This window comes from Hemicordylus capensis, chromosome 1 (genome assembly GCF_027244095.1).
Source record: "Hemicordylus capensis ecotype Gifberg chromosome 1, rHemCap1.1.pri, whole genome shotgun sequence".
Taxonomy (NCBI): domain Eukaryota; kingdom Metazoa; phylum Chordata; class Lepidosauria; order Squamata; family Cordylidae; genus Hemicordylus; species Hemicordylus capensis.
The window spans coordinates 149,637,941-149,656,008 of NC_069657.1; the positions used below are offsets into that span (position 1 = coordinate 149,637,941).

Consider the following 18,068-nt stretch of genomic DNA (forward strand, 5'->3'; position numbering starts at 1 on the left):
CTTGAGGAGAAGGAAACTTGGCTAGAACCTGCTACTGTCTCGGTTGGCTAGGGAGCTTGCTTGCAGGGGTGTGGGGTGAAGAAGCTGCAGGCCTGGTTCTAGCCCTGTTGCACCGGAGATGCTGTGGCAAGCCACTGCCTGACATACCCACAGAGCATGCTGTGTACCACCCCAATTTCTGCCCCTTCTCCCATTCCACACCCTTGATGCTGCTGTGTGGTGATAGCTGCCCCTGCCACTCTTCCTACTTGAACAGGCAGGGGCTGGGGAATGGAGTGAAATGAAGTGTTGGTAGGGCCCATAGTTCCTTCTGCTCCATTCTGTGCCCATTTCCTTATAGCAGGGCTGCCTGCCCTGCAGCAGTTTTGGTGGGACTACAACCCCCATAATCCCTAGCCACAGTGTCTAGTAGTCAGGGTCATGGGAGTTGTAGGCCAACAACTGCAGGAGGGCCTGTCAGGACCTGAGGTTGGGACTGGGAGATTAGTGTTTAAAATATATAGATGTAGGTGTTTGTGACCTTTCGTTTATTACGTTGCCACCACCAAATAAAATCCTAATATGGGTTTCTAACACTAGCTTTGGTATTGTTCCCAAGCGATAAAGCGGGGAAAAGTAAGCAGACACAGTTGAAACTGTTTAAGTTCTAAACCAAAGCAAATAACCATCCTTGTATAAAAGCTCTAGTGGCTTAATTCACTACAATGTGGGGTCAAATGTATAATGGTTTCTGTGACAAAGTAACAGCCTTAGAACTGGCAAGTCTGTACACCATCTCTTATATTTCAAACTCAGGAACTTAAAAGATTGTGTCAGTACATCAAAGGCTTTACTTTCAAGTTACTCATGTGACCGTTTAGAGATAACAAGCTTCTTTAGATTTTCAACACCTTTACTGGGATACAATCTCCTTTGCTGTATATCCTGTGTAATCATCCATACACTCCCAGCATTTATTTGATAATCATTCTACAGAGGTCTTGCCTAGTGTATAAAACCTACCCACCAACCTCCCAGTTCCACCCTCAGTCCTGTCCTAGAGATCCTATTTCTAGCCCTAACTCTTCCTATCTGAATCTGTAGGTTAACAGCAACTGAATTTTATAGCCACCTGTTCACTCCATTCCAAAGCCTCTCCCTTGCGAATTCTTTCCAGAGGAGGTTCTTAAGTTTAAATTCCTCTTGATTGACAAGTGCTTACTAGCCAATCACTACAGGGTTGAAGATGAGCAAGAAGAGCAATGTGACAGACACCATGGCTTCTGGTGGTTGTTGAGAGGGGTGGCTACTCTCCTGCCTGCCACACTCAGCACACATCAGAGTGGCCCCAAGGACTTGCTGAGGTCAGGGAGCTTGCCCTTGTTTGTTTGTTACTTATTTAAAATATGTATACCCCGCCCCTCCAGTGCACTACTGCTTCGGGGCGGCTTACAACAATAAGATAGACACAAGATACAATAAAAGTAATACAATTAACTAAATAAACAAATAAAAAAGGTCTCACTAAAAACCACAATCATTAGTTTCCAATTAAAACAGAAAATTATAAAAAGCTAAAGAACCAACCAGATATGACAAAAATAAAAGCATTAGAAAGCCTCCTTAAAAAGGCGCGTGTTAAGATCTTTTTTTTAAAACAGGGAGGGCATTCCAAAGTCAGGAGGCCATAGCTGAAAAGGCCCTGCCCTTGCAGTTGTCACCTGCTCTTGGAGATCAGAACAGGCTCAAACTCAGGCAGCTTCTCCTGACTTTGTCAGTTGTCCTCACCTGCCTGCTGGAAGTCACTTTGCTTACCTCTTTGTATGTGTGCAATGCATTGGTGGGAGAAGGGTTACCTCTGCAAGTCTCTTGCCCAGAACCCCCAAAACCTGGAGCTCCATGTGTCTTCAGCATTCAAGTGACATGTATGTTTGCAGTCAGAGCTGTTTGTGTATATTCTATGCTTTTAAAAAAGCAAATCAATATTTTGTTAGTCCAGTTTCTGTGCAATGAAAAGCTAAGTTCTTTAATATATATCTACATATTTGTACCTCCCTTAGCTGAGCATCAGGAGCTCTGCAGCACAGTGAAATCTTGACTGCTCTCTCTATGCTGACTTTTGGAACTACACCAGATGCTACTTGTCTTCTTAAACCTATCTTAAGTCATAAGGCCTAGAAACTTAATGTGGCACCTGAAATCTGTACTCCTCTTGCATTTGTACAGAACCTTGGTATACAAAGGCTTTGCTAATTTTCTTCTATTGGTTAACAACAAAAGACAGCATGAGATGGGCTTCCATAATACAATTGTGGCAACTGCTATAATATGGATGTTTGTTGAAAATATGAAGCTGCCTTCTGTTGAGTCAGACTAGTAGTCCATCTATCTCTATTGTCTACCCTGACTGGTAGCAGCTCTTAACATTTCAGACAAGGGTTTTCACCAGCCCTGCCTGAAGATCTCAAACTGAATCTGGGATCTTTTGCATGCAAAGCATATGTACTGCCACTGAATCTAACTTCCTGGTTAGAGACAGGGGACAGAATGCTGCTCCTGCACAATCTCCTAAGCAGTGCTATAGATGAGGCTTTGCACCTTAACCCTTTGCAACATTTTATGTCATCTTGGGTTCAGCCTATGATCTGGTTGCCTTTGTATTGTAGTAAACTGCATAGTGTGTGAATGAGTGGCTTTACTGCTTTTAAGAGTCTTCATCTCCTCAGGGCAGAGGCTGCCTGACTTTGAGACTCCAAAACTCTACCAGCATTGTCACCACTGCTATCCATTTCCTTCCCCTTGCTTGAGCTTCCTTGTCCTTTTACCTAACTTGGATTTGCAAGGTATGAAAGAAAACAATGGTTGGTGCTTCATGAAGTCCAGCCATAGTCCTAGCGAACAGAACTTGGCTTAACACGGCACACCAAATCAGTATGGGAGATTTTCTTACCTTTGCAACTGACTTTGTCTAACCACTGCACTAACAAAACCCAGATTAAAAGCTTATTGAGAGCTTGTGCCATTTTAGGTTACTTCTAGCTGCAGTAAACAAACAAGAGGGGCATAGCTAACCCCCACACCAGTCATATCTTTGTCACCTTGATTACTTGTTCTGTCTTCAAAACAGCTGGAACAGCCAGGTTTAGCAGCCCATTTCCTACAAACTATACCAAATGCTCAAGCAATTCAGCTCCTGTGCTGAGGGAAGATTGTCCCTCAGTTCCAAAGCAGCAATCCAATCCAATACATCAAGCTCCCTTCCATCACTTCCTCTCCTCACTGTCCCACACTGGAAGAGTTTTTGTTTATAAACAGGGCCTATACTACTCAAGCATAAACAGCCCATCTAATTCATTTCAATTGCTACATTTTTTTTCAGAACAAGCCAACTGGAACAGGAACTACTAGACTCAAAAATGGTGCTAAGCTTGTAGAACTAGTTGACTATGGATGCCTCAAGCGCCTGCTTAATGCAGTAGTTCTCACAAAAACTTGGAAGATATTTGCTCCCTCCCCATGGTAGAGGAAAAATTCATGGGAAGCTACAATGGAAAGCATAGGAATGGACTTGGGGAACTTGATAAAGCTCCTACATTGGGAACTATTTTTATTTTCCCCTTCACTATTCTGTTTTTGGCCTACCATTTTAAAAGCACCTCACATAAGTCCTTTCACCCTAGCCTTTCTCCACTAATCTCTGGCACAGATATGGAACAGAATACCATTTTCAGTTTTGCAACAGGCCATTTAAGGCATTGTAGCTCATGTACAAGATCTGCCTACAATATTATGGTATGTTAGGGGTACTAACACTGAACATGAGATCCATCAGTCAACCTCTTTCTAGGCCACTTAGACAAGCAGAAACATTTCTGGGGTGGTGCTTATTTTTTAATACAAAATAACTTTGCAGAAATCTAAGTAAAGTCCTCATAAATACACAAATGAAAACTTTGGTGTACAAATGATCGATGCACTGATCACAGAATCCTGAGGAAGACCAGCTGTTCCTAGGCCAAGACTTAAAATGCCCCCCAGCTTCTGGACTACAAGTCACCTTGCAAATAAGATGAAAATATCTTCTTGGGGCCAACAACACTACTGTTCGTTCTCCTCTGCTTTTGAGCAGGGATGGTCATCTTGTGGCTGTCCTCCACAAGTTAATCAAGAGGAAAGAAAGTCTCTTTTGAATCAGCTTCATGAAGGATAAATTTTCCAAGGCACTTGATGTAGGATGAACATGAACAACATTTCCTACAACTATACAGTACAATGGAGCTTGGGTTTGTTCCCCCCCTAACCCTGCCTGAATCACAACAGGAAAGATAAACAGGGTGGTATTTATGTGTCTTACTGGTTGCAGAAGGCGACTTGAATGGTGCCCCTGCTCACTGAAGAGAGGACCGGGGCACCTTTTCAGTTCAGATGCTATAAAACAGCTTGCAGAGATGTCTGTGATGGCTTCTTCCAACTTCAGTTAGCAAGACTAGAACCCTGTGGCATTCAAGCACATTGAAGGCCAGTCCCAAAAAGTAGATACAGTAGTTTTTTCCACTCTGTGGTCTTCTAAAGCTCAGATGTTAAGGAGGGACAGTAATACCTCTGCCCAGTGTTCAGGCACTGTGTGCAAGCTGCAGGAGATGGATCAGTTTCTTGCAGTGCCTTGTTGATGAGGGCCGAGGGCTGCTATAGGTACTATCCTGAGGTTCACTACGGGAGAGTGCTTCCAACTTCTCACTTGCTCTGAGTGACAATAGCACCTGCAAAGGAGATCATAAGCATTACATAAGTTGTACTTCTGCATAGGTTGTCCCCCAAACCCTCTTATACCATGTCAACTAGGAGAAACTAGATAAACACGCTGAATCTGCACAGAACATCTATGCACTAGTGTAAGTGCACTCAGCCTTTGGCTTTGGCGACCCGCTCTCCATCTGTCTGTCCCTCTCCCCTGCCCTTTTGATTCAGGTATTTATCATGCTGCCCCCAGCATCTCTCAATTTTCTGCCTGTAAAAAGCAGACTGACTTAGAAATAAAAGTTGGCCTTGCTTGGGTTTTTGTTTTGTTTTTTGTTTAAAGCTTTTAAGAGCATAGTCTCTGGCTGATGATAAAGAAGAGAAGTCCCTTTGAACCTTACAGTGGAGGGAGGTATTTGTACTTGGGAGCTCTGTGTTTACATGGCCTTTGGCCAATTGTTCATAGATGACCTCTGATTTTATCCCCGATGCCTCTCTTCCCCGTTTAAAGCAACTCTGTAAACCCACAGGCCAGTCCTCCCTCTCCCCTCTCTCACTGGTGTATACACACTATATATCTATATATACATACAAACACACGCTTAACCTGTGCAGAGCATCTGCACGCTAGTACTTGATTGCTCCCCTCGCCCCCTGCCAAAGCCCCCTCACCTGAGCCGCACGTCTGCTCCTCCTCCTGCTCCATCCCTTTACTCCATCCCCCTCACCCCTCTTGGTCACAGGGGTGGTGCTGCTGGTGCCTATTGGCCAAGCTGCAGCCCCCTATCTCCAGAGATTTCCCCACCCTCCCCCAAGCCCCACTCATGCACCTCCCCACAGGAACAGCAGCAGCTGACCGGGCCCTTCCTTGCTGCCACCACTGCCATGGCCACTCATTCCCCTCAGGCTGCTGACAGGCCAGGGTTCGTCCCTCACCCTTCCTTCCTTCTCTCTTCTCCTCCCTTTCTCTCTCCTCCTCTCGCTCTTCCCCTCCCTTCTTTTTCCTTTCTCTCCCTCTTCCTGAGTTAACAGATCTTGTTTCCTCATCTAATTCACACAACTGCAGCCTCCTTCTCCTGAAGGGGCTCTTTCCTCCCTCACAACCCCTCTCTTCACACTATCCATTTATATATACAGATTCCTCTTCTCTACAATAAGAATATCTTCTGACTAGTAACAGTTGCATTCCATCACAGCTTCCGCCTCCTTATCTGCATATGGAATCTCCACTGCCCAATCACCACGGTGCTTCTGCTGGCAAACTCTCATGAGAGCTGCCACACATGGGATTAGCCACAGCTTAGAGAAGACATATTAAGTGGAGCAGCGGGGAAATGCTTGACTAAAAGCAGAGGGTTGCCAATTCAAATCCCCACTGGTATGTTTCCCAGACTATGTGACTATATCACATGCTGCCTATATCGGGCAGCAGTGATATAGGAAGATGCTGAAATGCATCATCTCATACTGCATGGGAGGAAGCAATGGTAAAACCCTCCTGTATTCTGCCAAAAGAAAACCACAGGGCTCTGTGGGAGCCAGGAATCGAAATCAACTTGACGGCACACTTTTAACTTTATGCCTTAGAGAATTATATAGATAGATTGTTTTGGTAAAACTCTGGTACTTTAGTAGAGAAGGGTGATACAACTTTCAGAGGGACAGGCTTTTTAGCCAAAGGGGTATGAACTTACCAAAAATAAAAAATGTATATTAAGAAGGTCTGCAAGAATGTGACTAGGAAAGAGGGACAAGAAACCGCTGGATACCCAAACAAGCTTGGGAACATTTGAAGCCAAAACTCAAGATGACTTCTCATAAGACACAGTCTGGGAGTGCTTTTGGATCCAAACAGCTCTCTGGTGTCTCAGGTTAAGGCAGTGGCCAGAGGTGCTTTCTATTAGCTTTGGCTGACACACCAGCTGTGTCTGTCTTTTGAGATAAATTACCTCAGAATGGTAGTGCATATGCTGGTAACCTCCAGACTTGATTACTGCAATGCACTTTATGTAGAGATACCTTTGTATGTAGTCCAGAAATTGCAACTGGTGTAAATTACAGCAGCCAGGTTGGTCTCCAGGTCATCTTGAAAATACCATATTACACCTATATTAAAAGAACTACACTGGCTACAAATGTGTTTCTGGGCAAAATACATGTTATAGCCTTAGGGCCAGGTTATTTAATACAACACCTCCATTACAAGCTCCACTGCCTATTGGGATCATCTGGGGAGGTCTGTTCAGTTGCCACCAGCTAGTCTTGTGGATACTCAGATGGGCCTTTTCCATTGTTGCCCCCAGGCTTTGGAATGCGCTCCCTGCCAAAATAAGAGGGCTCCCCCCATCTCTGACAGCTTTTTAAATGGCTGTTAAGACATTTATTCATCCAGCTTTTAATTAAATTCATAGAATTTGTCATGGTTTTACATTATTTTACTTTTTATTTTAATCTGTTTTGTTTTATTGTAAACTTCCCAGAGACATATATAAATATGCTAAATAAAAGACATAATGTGACATTCCTAGCTGCAGGATGGCTTGGAGCCCAATAATATTTAATACATCTAGAAAAGACTGCAGTCATAATACCTACTAGTCAAGACAGCAAGGACAGTTAATTGTCACACTCTGGTTGTCTTCCAAATGCAGTTTCACAGGAGTCGTCAAAATAACAGATGGAACTCCTCCAAACATCCTGTGGTATCTCTTTCTTATTTATTTATTTGTTCAATTTTTAGACCGCACTTACAAAATAGCTCAGGGTGGTTCACAAACATCAAAGACCCTTTAAAACAATTTAAGAGCACTGGAAGGCCAGGCTGAACAGGTAGGTCTTTAGGGCTCTCCTAAATTCCAATAAAGAATCTGGTACTGGTCGTTTAAAGAATATCAGGAATTCTCAAATGTTGTTTAAAAGGAATTTAACAATGCTGTTTTCTTTTTGTTCCTAACCTACCAGCTGGTTCCAATTCTTGCCTAGCAAGCAAAGCTACTTTGGGACACACACACACACACACACACCCGATACCCCTCCCCCCCAATTCCCACCACATGCAGCCTGACAAATCTCCCACTATGCTCTGTAGCGTTGAAACCAGTTAAAGCACAGCAAGGTTACCTGGTGGATCTTGGGCTGCTGGCCAATGGATCGAAGGGCAATGAGTGCTGCCTCTTGCACAGCAGGCTGGGAGTCGTGGCAGGCCATATCCAACAGAAGATCAGGTGCTCTGCTCTGGATCAGCAGGTCTCCCAGCTCCACCGACTGCCGGCCCAGGTTGCCCAGTGCTGAAGCTGCGTTGCAACGGGTCTTGGCCTGAGGATCACTCAGGAGTCGAACCACCCAGGGTATAGCTTTGCCAAGGACCTGCATTAGAGGGCCAGCCTGGTAGGCTGCGTTGCCAACAGCAAAGCTGGCTGACCGCCGCACGTTTTCATCCTCATCTGAAAGACGTTCCAACAGACAGTCTAGTAGCTCAACTTGGCCCCGCAGCAGCTGAGGAAATCCCTGGCCATGACGCAACATGTTGCCCACAAGGCTACAGGCTCTAGCACGGAGTGGGTGCTCTCGGTGGCTCAGCAGGTGGCTCAGTGACTGGGAGGCAGAGTCCGAGCCACCAAAGAGCCTTTGGAGGAAGGGCAGGTGAGTTGGGCCAGCCCGGGCTATGTGGGTGAGCAGGGAGAGCAGGTCTGCAGTAAGGGCCACTTGGTCTGATAGCAAAATGGCTGACAAGAAGGCAACAGCATGCTCCGAGGCAGCCACCCTCACCACCTGCTCAATGACTCTCTCATCACTTAGCACCAAATGGCAGAGCAGACTCAGTGGCAACTCAGTTGTACAGAAAGGTAGGTAGTGAATGCAGTCCTAAAGAGTGGGGAGGAAAGTAGACTAGTGAATTGACCTGAAGGAAGCAGTGTCCCCACCCCTCCCAACCACCGCTATGATGGAGATCATTTTATGAACAGCCATGTTTGTTAACATCTCTCACAAACACACCTACTATCAGAAGAACTAAAGGCATTCTGTTTGGAGCAAACAACTGGCTGGCCAAGCCAGAGGTGGCATCCCTGGGGAAGAGTGAACAAGAATGGTGAAATGCTTCTTGTTGGCATCAACTTTCCAAGGCCTAAATGAGTGGGGTGAAGGACAGAAGCTTTACCTGGAGTAACTGGGCAGGGACCTCCAAGTCCCTCAGACCTGTCATGATAAGCTCCAAGGTTTCAGGGTCCATTTCCAAAGCAAAGGGAAAGCAAAAGATCTGGCAGACTTGGAGCACAACAGCTGGCACCAGCTCTGGATCACCATCTTCCTCCACCTGCCTGGGAGTAGCGGGGAAAGCACCAAAGGTGTCAACTTCCAGCAGTGAGCATAGCTAGGACTGAAATACGTTTCAGTTGCAGTAGTGCATTCTGGATATCTGAAGAAATCCAAGCCCAGAAATGATCCTTACAGGTGGCCATGCCACAAATAGTCAGCTGCCGTGCTCTAGACTTCAGCCATTAAAACACTGATTTGAAAGGGATATTGTAAGCCAAAATCTCAAATACATTTTGCACCAAAGAAAACAAAATGTTCTGCTCAGACTAAGTTATACCAGATTTGTAAATCTGTATCTCTTATTCGGATATTCTAGGACTTGGTATATCCAAAGTTAGGAATCCAAGTACATTTGGGATAGCTGGGATGGAGGCATATGAGGAGACAGGGATACTGGTATGTGCATGTGAAATATTCCCAAGTTTGATCATTATAATAACATTTAGGAGGACATAGAAGGTTCTATATCATTCCCTTTTTCCTCTGATGATAGTTTTCTTGCTGAAAATGGCAGCTATAGGAAGAGGATGAACTAGAGCAAAGTTGGAGGTGTGAGAGACCATGTGGCTGTGCTCAATGGCATGAGAAATCCACCCCACCCCTACCAAAAGTCTGAGTCCATAGCATCTCATTGCTGTGTTCCTTCTATAGCTCAGCTCTAAATTGTTTGCAACTCACGTTTGTGCCAAGTGCTCCAGAAAACCAGGATCAAGCAGCTTGTTCAAGGTTGCCATGATTACCCCATTGGGGTGAGCCAATTGGAGAAGGCACTGGTGGGGCTCTCGGGTGAAGATGAAAAGGGACAAGCTAAGAAAGAGCAGAGTTCCTATAGGGCAAGAAGTGAGTATGAGTAACGCTAATTTATTCACTCAGTGCTTCCTCACCTTTTAACCATCTAAAGGTGATTGTCATACCCAAGCTTGGTAACATGGAGAAATGGTGAGCTTGCTTACATACAGCCTTGAAGGCTGGAACCCCCAATCTGCTCCTCTTAACATGAAAATGGCAGGAATATGCCTGGGAGGGCCAGGTGTAGAACATCACTTTTGGTAATGCAGAATTCTTCTACTAGAGGAAAGCCAACTTGGTACCTTGTGGTGAGATGAAGTTCCATTCTGGTTCTGGTGCATGCTGGCCAACTCGTGGGGTCTCACCTTCCATCACAGGCTTCCCAGAAGTCAAGTGGAGCACCATGGCAAAGCGATGCCATATAATGCTCCAAAGTTCTGAGCTAACAAACTCCCGCACCTCTGCTGCATCTGCCTAGAAGAAGAAGAGGGACAGAATTCCTCATGCTGCAGCCAAACAAGGAATTCTTGTGCCAGGGATCCATTCTCTGCAACCAGGCAAGCTCCTATCATCTCTTCCTCCCCACAAAGGACTTCAGGCTGGGCCTCTCTCACCACCAGATACTATAAAGGAAAAATTTAGGGTTCCACCTGGAGTGACTGGTGCACCTAGCTAAGCACTCTTAGCTACTGTACCTGGTGTACCTAAGAAAAGCCACAAACGGAACTACCTTGCCCATTTTAATAGGGAATGCAAGGATCTTCACAGTTGTGAGTCATACTACAAACTGTAGCATGTAGCTTCTAGTATGCAACAGAGTCAGTTCTTCCAAATCCTGGAGGTGCAGTTTTCATTAATAATTTATTATTATTAATTAATAAAAAAGAATAGCAAGCTTCTAGTCTACATGACTGCTGAGAAAAACGGAATCTGAAAACAAATTGTTATGTACCAGGAGGAAATCCAATTAGAATTTTTTCACACACCATTTTACACTATACAGTGAATAGGAACTGAGTACACCCTGCCTACTACAATGTCCCCTAATATGCTTCAAATTCCACAGAAATACCTAAACTATGCAATTGGAATAAACTCTGGGAATTGTTTATTTGCTTTTAAAAAAAAGTATACCCCCCTTTTATTTTTTTTGAGAAGTTAAAGGCAGCTTCAAGAATGAAGATTAAAGCAACATTATAAAACACTATCACTGGATTATCAGCAAAAGAAGGAGCAAACAAAATGAGAAAAAGTCAAAGGTAGCTTTCAGCCAGACAACAAAACACTAGGGGTGTGTGATTCGGTTCGGGACCCGAACCGAATCACCCCCGTTCTGTTTCAGAGGTATTCTGAGTGTGTTGTTTCAGAGGTATTCTGAGTGTGGATTCTATGATAGCTAATGAGATTTTCAATGAAACACCATGAATCCACTCTAATTTGCTATCATAGAATCCATACTCAGAATACCTCTGAAACAACAGAACCCTGTACCCCATGGGTTAGAAACCCATGGGGGTGGTTGGCACCCTATGTGCACTACACTACCACTCGCTCTGGGCTACCCCAGCACCCCCCAAGTGCACTTATGGGGCTGCTGAAAGCTCCATGCATACCCTATGAGGAAAAACCGTAAAGACGTGTAAACTTTAACAATTCCCCAAAAATCAGCCCTCTGCCCAAATCCTTTGAAAAAATTCAGGTAGCTTCCTTGACCCTACCTGGCACTACCACCAACCCCACACTGCTCTAGGCCACCCCTTTGCCCCCCGCATGAAGCTATACATTTGCTGACACCTCAATGCTTCTCTATGGGGAAAAACCTTGACGCGTAAACTTCAACAATTCCCCAAAAATCAGCCCTCTGCCCAATCACTCTGAAATTGGGGTGGTAGCCTCCACCCATTAGGCACTACCACCCCACCCCACTATTTTGCTCCTGGGACCCAGAATTTGAGCTAACGTCACATCAGACCTTTTTGCATTCAAATCAATGGAGGCAAAAAGACGGGAAATTCAAAGAGACGTCAGCCCAAATCACCCGAATTTTTTGGGCCCGAATCAGGGGTGATTCGGCTCGGGCCCAAAAAATATCAGGGGACATCGGGGTGATTCGGTTCGGACCCAAATCACCCGAAATTGCTCATTTCGGGCACAGATCAATCTGTGCCCGAAATTTTTTGCACATCCCTACAAAACACCTCTAAGGAGGGGACCAGTTTTATCCCTCAGGGAAGTGAGTTCCACAGGGTGGGGGCAACCACTGAGAAGGTCCTCTTTTTTGTGACCTCTAGATGAGCCTCCACTAGCAAAAGTAGATGCAAGAGAGCCTCTTTGAATGTTCTCACAAACACAGGCAGATGCACATGGAAAGAGGTAGTCTCTCAATACCTTGGTCCCAAACTATTTAGGGCTTTAAAGGCTACTGCTAGTGCCTTGAATCACACCCAGAAATGCACTGGTAGCCACCGCAGCTGAAAGAGAACTGGTGTAACACATTCTGAGGGCCTGTACAAGTCAAGGGCCTTTTTGGTTGTGGCCCCTCGGCTTTTGAATATCCTCCTGGACGGGATTTGTTGTGCTCCTTCCCTTTTAGTCTTATTCTTTGTTTCTAGTGGATTTTTAATTTGTAAATTTGGTTTTAATTGGATCTTGTTTTCAAACTGAGTTCTATATTGTTTAATCAGTTTTACTATTATTATGAGCTGCCCCAAGCAGTATTGGACCAGAGGAATAAGACACAAATATTTTAAAACAAAGCAAGACCCTCACAGTTTCAACCAGCTGAAGTTTCTAAGGAGTTTTCAGAGGCAGCCCCAGGTAATGTGTATTAAAGTAATCCAACTGAGAGGCAACAAGAGTGTGGATAACTGTGGCCAAGTTATTCATTATCCATATTGGCATACTCATGCTTACAAACTGGGGATACAGTCTGCTCTTTTGTTCCAACAAGTCTTTGCCCCAACTAAAAAAAAAGAGGCAAAGCCTAGCTGGGGGCCAGCTCTCTATTGCCAGAAACTGGGTGCATAGTGAAATGAAGCAACCCGTTTCTTGCCCTTTCCCATCTTACTGGGGGGCAGATCTGGAAATAAAGACATTCCTAAAGTCTCTCAATGTCTGCGTTGGGAGTTTATGTACACTCTCTAAAAAAATAAAATAAAATAAAATAAAAAGGAGCTGCTTGGTGGGACAAGGAAGTCATTCCATACCTGGCTTAACAGTTGCAACAGCAAGAGCAGGAGCCCATCATAAAAGCCAACTCCCATGGGAGGTGGCAAATACAGCTGCAAGAGATAGAACAAACAGAAGGGTTAGCTCCAGGCCAGTGCAGGATGTCAGAGTTTGGAGTCAGTTACCAGACTGCATGGCAGGCATGATGCAGCCAGAGACTTTTCTGTCCTGGTTTGTGGGCCTATCACTGGTCTCTTACCACTGCAGGTTCCGTGAATGCCGTAGCTACAGCTCTCAAGGTCTCCTCTCGGCAGAGTTTCACAGCAGCACCACATTGGCTAAGCTGGGTCAGTAGCAATCCTGCAGCACTCTGCATGGGAAAGGAGACCTCAGTACCTTCCTACCTCTCCAAGTAGAAGGCTGTACTGACTGCACTGAGTACAAAAACAACCTGAGCCGCCTTTCTTGCAGTGGAAGTGGACCTGGCTATTAGACTCCCCACAGCAACTCCCAGACTGCTTTCTCCCTCAAAGTCTATAGGGACCCAACCAATACCTCTGGCATGATGGAGGAACAGCCAGGTTACTCAATTCTTTGCAGCCTGGGAAGATCCAATAAACACAGGAATACTTGCCACAATGGATGGGAATTCTTGGGGTTACCCCTTTCTCACAGCCTATGGAGTTCTGTCTGTGATACCTCCAAACGAGGGTAGGAAGAGTATACCTTGACTCCTTCCTTGCAGTCTGTGAGAACGTGACTAACACTGGCAACCTAGCAGAGAGTGGCCAAGTGTTCTTTTAAGTATAATACCCATAGCCGGATCTAGTAACAGACAGACCACGTCTATGGAGGTCTAGGGAATTCATACAGAAAAGTCTGCATTCTCCCTCAGAGCCTGTGGAGTAAGATAACTCACTAAAATAGAGGTAGCTGCTGCACGATTGAACAGCTCCATGGTCTCTTTCATCACAATGTTGGACCTAAAATACCACCAAGAAACAGTCATGTTAAAGGTTTCACATTGTCCCAGCCTAGCACTGTACAAGGACAAAGTAGTCAAAATAGACTCAAGGGGGAATGTGCATTCAAAGGATTCTTTGCTTTAATCCTATTGCTCAGCACTCCTTGGAAATATGCTAGGGCACAACTGTCCCCAATGAACAACTAAAGAAAGCATGCCCCAAAGAGCCTTGGCTTTGCCCCTGCACCAGTCTTTCTACTGTCACATTTGGATCAGCTTCAGTTGCGAGCAAGCCTAAGGCAGCTACAGGAAACGTTAAAGGGAGGAGGATGTCTGTGGTGTGTCAAGTGCCTCTGCATAAGAGCAGGGCCCTTCCTTACTGGAGGCCATTCCCTTTTTGCCAAGAGTAAAGTTTCTGCTGGCCCTCCTTCCATCTCTAAATAGTCAACAGCAAGAATGTGACCAGCACTTACTGCAGTGGGAGGATCTGTAGCTGGAGAAGAAGCAGGGAGAGGAGTCTCAGCGAGGCTTCGGCTGCTAGTGGGACCTTTCCAAGGGACAAGATTCAACACTGAAAAACTGTTCCCTCAAGCTGGCACCTCTCCATCCCACATCCAGACTAAATGGAGGCTGCCCAATGTTCTGCCCACAATGCTTCGTTCCAAGGCCATGGCTATCCCAATGCCTCTCCCCCCACCCCCCCGGTCTCTTCTGTTCTTCCACAATACCATTTACACCTCCCTGCTTGTGACTCTCAAACTTTGCCTGCTCCCCCACAACAGTATATCTAGCAGCTAGAGAGCTCACAAATGGCTGTGACCTGGCAACTTTCTATGCAGTATAAATAAATACCCACTTTGTCCTGCAGGTGACAAATCAGGGAACTCAGGACTTCTTGAGTTGCTAAGTGATGGCACAGCGTCTGACTGACATGGCAACAGGCATACAAGATCTGGGCGTTAGATGGACAGAACACGAAGTATTAGATGTAAGGTGATGCAGAGCTATAAACATTCAGAATTTTTACTTAAAAATATACCTCCTTCCAAATAAAATAATTCCAAGGTAGTTTACTATTTTTAAAAAGTGAGGTGACTGAAGCATCATCTCTCCTTTCCCCAGTAAAAAGGTAAGAAGAGATTTCATTAAGGAAGGTTACATTAAAGGTTTAGGTAACCTGAGCATCTCCTTCTCTGATTCCCACAGAAAATAAAGGAATGAGATGCAATATGTTACCTTTAATGCATTCAGAGAAGAGGCTGGGTGCACAAGATCTGAGAGGAGACATGGCAGCAGTTTGTTATCTTTCTCAGTAAGCTTTTCAGCAATTCGCTGAGAGATCTAGAGTGAAATCCCAAAGAGAAGTATTCAGTCTGAGGCTCTGTCTATCCTTTCATATTGAACATAACTATCTAGATAGGGAAATGTTGTTCTTTTATATTTATATCTTGAGGACCTCTGAAATGATCTTTGAGTTATACAGGGGCCCCTCGTTATTTGCAGGGGTTCCGTTTGTGCCTATAGGCGCAAATACAGAAATTGCAAATAATAAAACCTTTCCTCTATGGGAATCTAGGGGTTAGGTTCCTAATTGCCGGGGGGGGGGGAGCCTGTGCCTTATCCTTCTGGTCACTAGCTATGCCCCCTAATCCCCAAACACGGTTGAATATTTACTTTTAAAAATAAACGGAGCATTGGTTTCACTTACTGTGAAGGCTTCTTCTTGTTGCTGAGACCGAGGACACCTCTGGGTTATCCTTCCCGTAAGCTCCAAGGCAGGACAGTTGATTGGATAGAAATAAAAAACTACGCCTACTTGAAGCTGAGGGGGATAACCCCGCCCAGTTCTTTTGGTCTGAGGTGCGAAAGGCACAAATGTAACGTTAACGTTAACATACCATACAGAAGAGTAACAGATCATAACAAGGCAGAATTATACAGAGTAAGATAAAATACAGACCCAGGCTTAATCCCCATGAAAACACTAATACTAAGAACTCAGATGGTCAACCAGGAACAGGCAAGGACCTCAAGAGGGAGGGTCGAGGTGTCCTCGGTCCCAGCAACAAGAAGCCTTCACGGTAAGTGAAACCAATGCTCCGTTCTCTGTTGGTGGGACCGAGGACACCTCTGGGACATACCATAGTGAAGCCCCATCTAGGGAGGGACGTTCCTGTCTACTCCTGGGGAAGCACCCGCTGCAAAACACGCCTTCCAAAGGCCGCTTGAGAAGATGCATGTAGGTCAATTTTATAATGTCTAATAAAAGTGGAAGGCGATTTCCAGTTAGCTGCCCTACAAATCTCATGGATAGGAACATTTGTAGAGAATGCTGCTGAGGTGGCCGCTGCTTGGGTGGAATGAGCGAGAACTTGCGTAGGCGGCCGCAGATGTTGGACCTCGTAAGCCAACGTTATACAAGCTCTAATCCAACGTGCAATGGTCGGAGCTGACACGGCCAACCCCATGGTACTAGATAAAAGGATATAAATAAGTTATTTGTGGTCCTAAAATCCGTCGTCCATTTAATATATTTTTGGAGACAGCGGCGAACGTCCAATTTATGCCATTTTTCCTTGGGATAAACTGGATGAGGACAGAAGGAAGGCAGAAAAATGTCTTGTGATTGGTGAAATGGTGTAGCCACTTTGGGCTGAAAGGGAAGGCCTAGAATCAGCCAAACTGAGTCTTCCTGGAATATGCAGAGAGATTTAGAAACAGAGAGTGTCCTTAACTCTGAGACACGTCTAGTGAAGGTTATTGCCACCAGGAAAGCCAATTTGACTGACAATAACTTTAAAGATATGTCTGCCAGTGGTTCAAACGGAGAAGATTGCAATGCTTTTAGTACGGTATGTAGGTCCCATGATAGAAACCTATGAACGGTCAGGGGAGATAACATGGTCGCCCCTCGAAGAAAACGTAGGAGGTGTGGATGGTTTTGGCACGCCACGCCCGAATGCCAGAAATGAGCCCTGCTAGCGAAGCTGCTTGTCTTTTTAAAGTGTTTGGACGCAGGCTTATGTCCATATCTTCCTGTAGGAATTGGAGGAGATGGTTCAAGGAGACATTGGTCTTGGGTACTGAATGTCTGGTTAACCAGCACAAGAACCACCACCAGGTGTATTGATATATCCTGTTCGTTGAGGATTGGCGTGATGCTAGCATTGTTTGAGGTACCTGTTTGGTACATCCCTGCTGACCTAAGATTCTCCGCTCAGTTTCCAGGCAGCTAGTCAAAAACCAGGGTGGATTGTGGTGCCGCACTGGACCCTGAGTAAGATCTTCGGACACGGGGAGAATCCACAATTCTTCCATAGTCAGATGAAGAAGTTCTGGGAACCATGGATGTCTTGGCCAGAAGGGTGCCACCAGAATGACTGTTGCCTGCATCATGCTGATGCTCCGCAACACTCTGGCCAGAAGAGGCATTGGCAGGAACACATACAGCAATCCCCATGGCCAGGGACTGGATAGGGCGCCCACCGCTTCTGGGCAAGGAAAACGGCACATGAACCGTGGAGTTTTGGTATTCTCTGTCATTGCAAACAGATCCATGACTGGTATTCCCATTCGCACTGTGATCCTGGTGAACACATGCATTGAGAGTGTACATTTTCCCGGTAACAGGCCCTCTTGGCTCAGCCAATCGGCCATGAGGTTGTCTTCTCCCTTTACGTGATGTGCTATCAGAGAGCCCAGGTGGCCCTCTGCTCAGGTGATCAGACAGAAGGCCTCCTGATATAGCGACTTGGAACACATGCCGCCTTGCCGATTTATGTGGCCTTTGTGGTAGTATTGTCTGTTCGCACTAAGATATGAGCGCCCTGGAGGCTGTGTTAACATGCCAATAGAGCCAGACAAATTGCCTGTAGCTCTTTCCAATTGATGCTGTGGCTCCTTTCTTGGACAGACCATGTCCCTTGTGAAGTTAGATTGAGACAGTGAGCTCCCCAGCCCCTGTTGCTCACATCTGTGGTTAGAATCACCTTTGGTGGGTCCAGAAATTGTTTCCCCCATAGAAGGTTTTGCGGAAGCAGCCACTAGGCGCACAGAATCTGGGGGGTGTAGTTGTACGATCCACTATGGCTTGCTGATAAGGCAGGAGGAACCA

General features: G+C 45.4%; 1 protein-coding gene across 6 annotated transcripts in view; it reads right to left on the reverse strand.

Annotated features, from left to right (window-relative positions):
* Nucleotides 1-1,344: 1,344 nt before the first annotated feature.
* STK36 (serine/threonine kinase 36) overlaps nucleotides 1,345-18,068 on the reverse strand; it is a 36,150-nt gene continuing 19,426 nt past the window's right edge. For 4 of the 6 annotated variants that reach the window (XM_053284162.1, XM_053284136.1, XM_053284146.1 and 1 more), the window contains 11 exons: nucleotides 15,191-15,295; nucleotides 14,811-14,906; nucleotides 14,428-14,501; nucleotides 13,910-13,973; nucleotides 13,250-13,360; nucleotides 13,029-13,103; nucleotides 10,125-10,296; nucleotides 9,712-9,859; nucleotides 8,876-9,035; nucleotides 7,837-8,580; nucleotides 1,345-4,739 (listed from right to left, as the gene is read on the reverse strand). In XM_053284162.1, coding sequence (XP_053140137.1) covers nucleotides 4,593-4,739; nucleotides 7,837-8,580; nucleotides 8,876-9,035; nucleotides 9,712-9,859; nucleotides 10,125-10,296; nucleotides 13,029-13,103; nucleotides 13,250-13,360; nucleotides 13,910-13,973; nucleotides 14,428-14,501; nucleotides 14,811-14,906; nucleotides 15,191-15,295 — 1,896 coding nt within the window. In that variant the 3' untranslated portion in view covers nucleotides 1,345-4,592. The remainder of the gene's footprint in view (nucleotides 4,740-7,836; nucleotides 8,581-8,875; nucleotides 9,036-9,711; nucleotides 9,860-10,124; nucleotides 10,297-13,028; nucleotides 13,104-13,249; nucleotides 13,361-13,909; nucleotides 13,974-14,427; nucleotides 14,502-14,810; nucleotides 14,907-15,190; nucleotides 15,296-18,068) is intronic. The other 2 variants (XM_053284171.1, XM_053284181.1) reach the window with 2 other exon arrangements.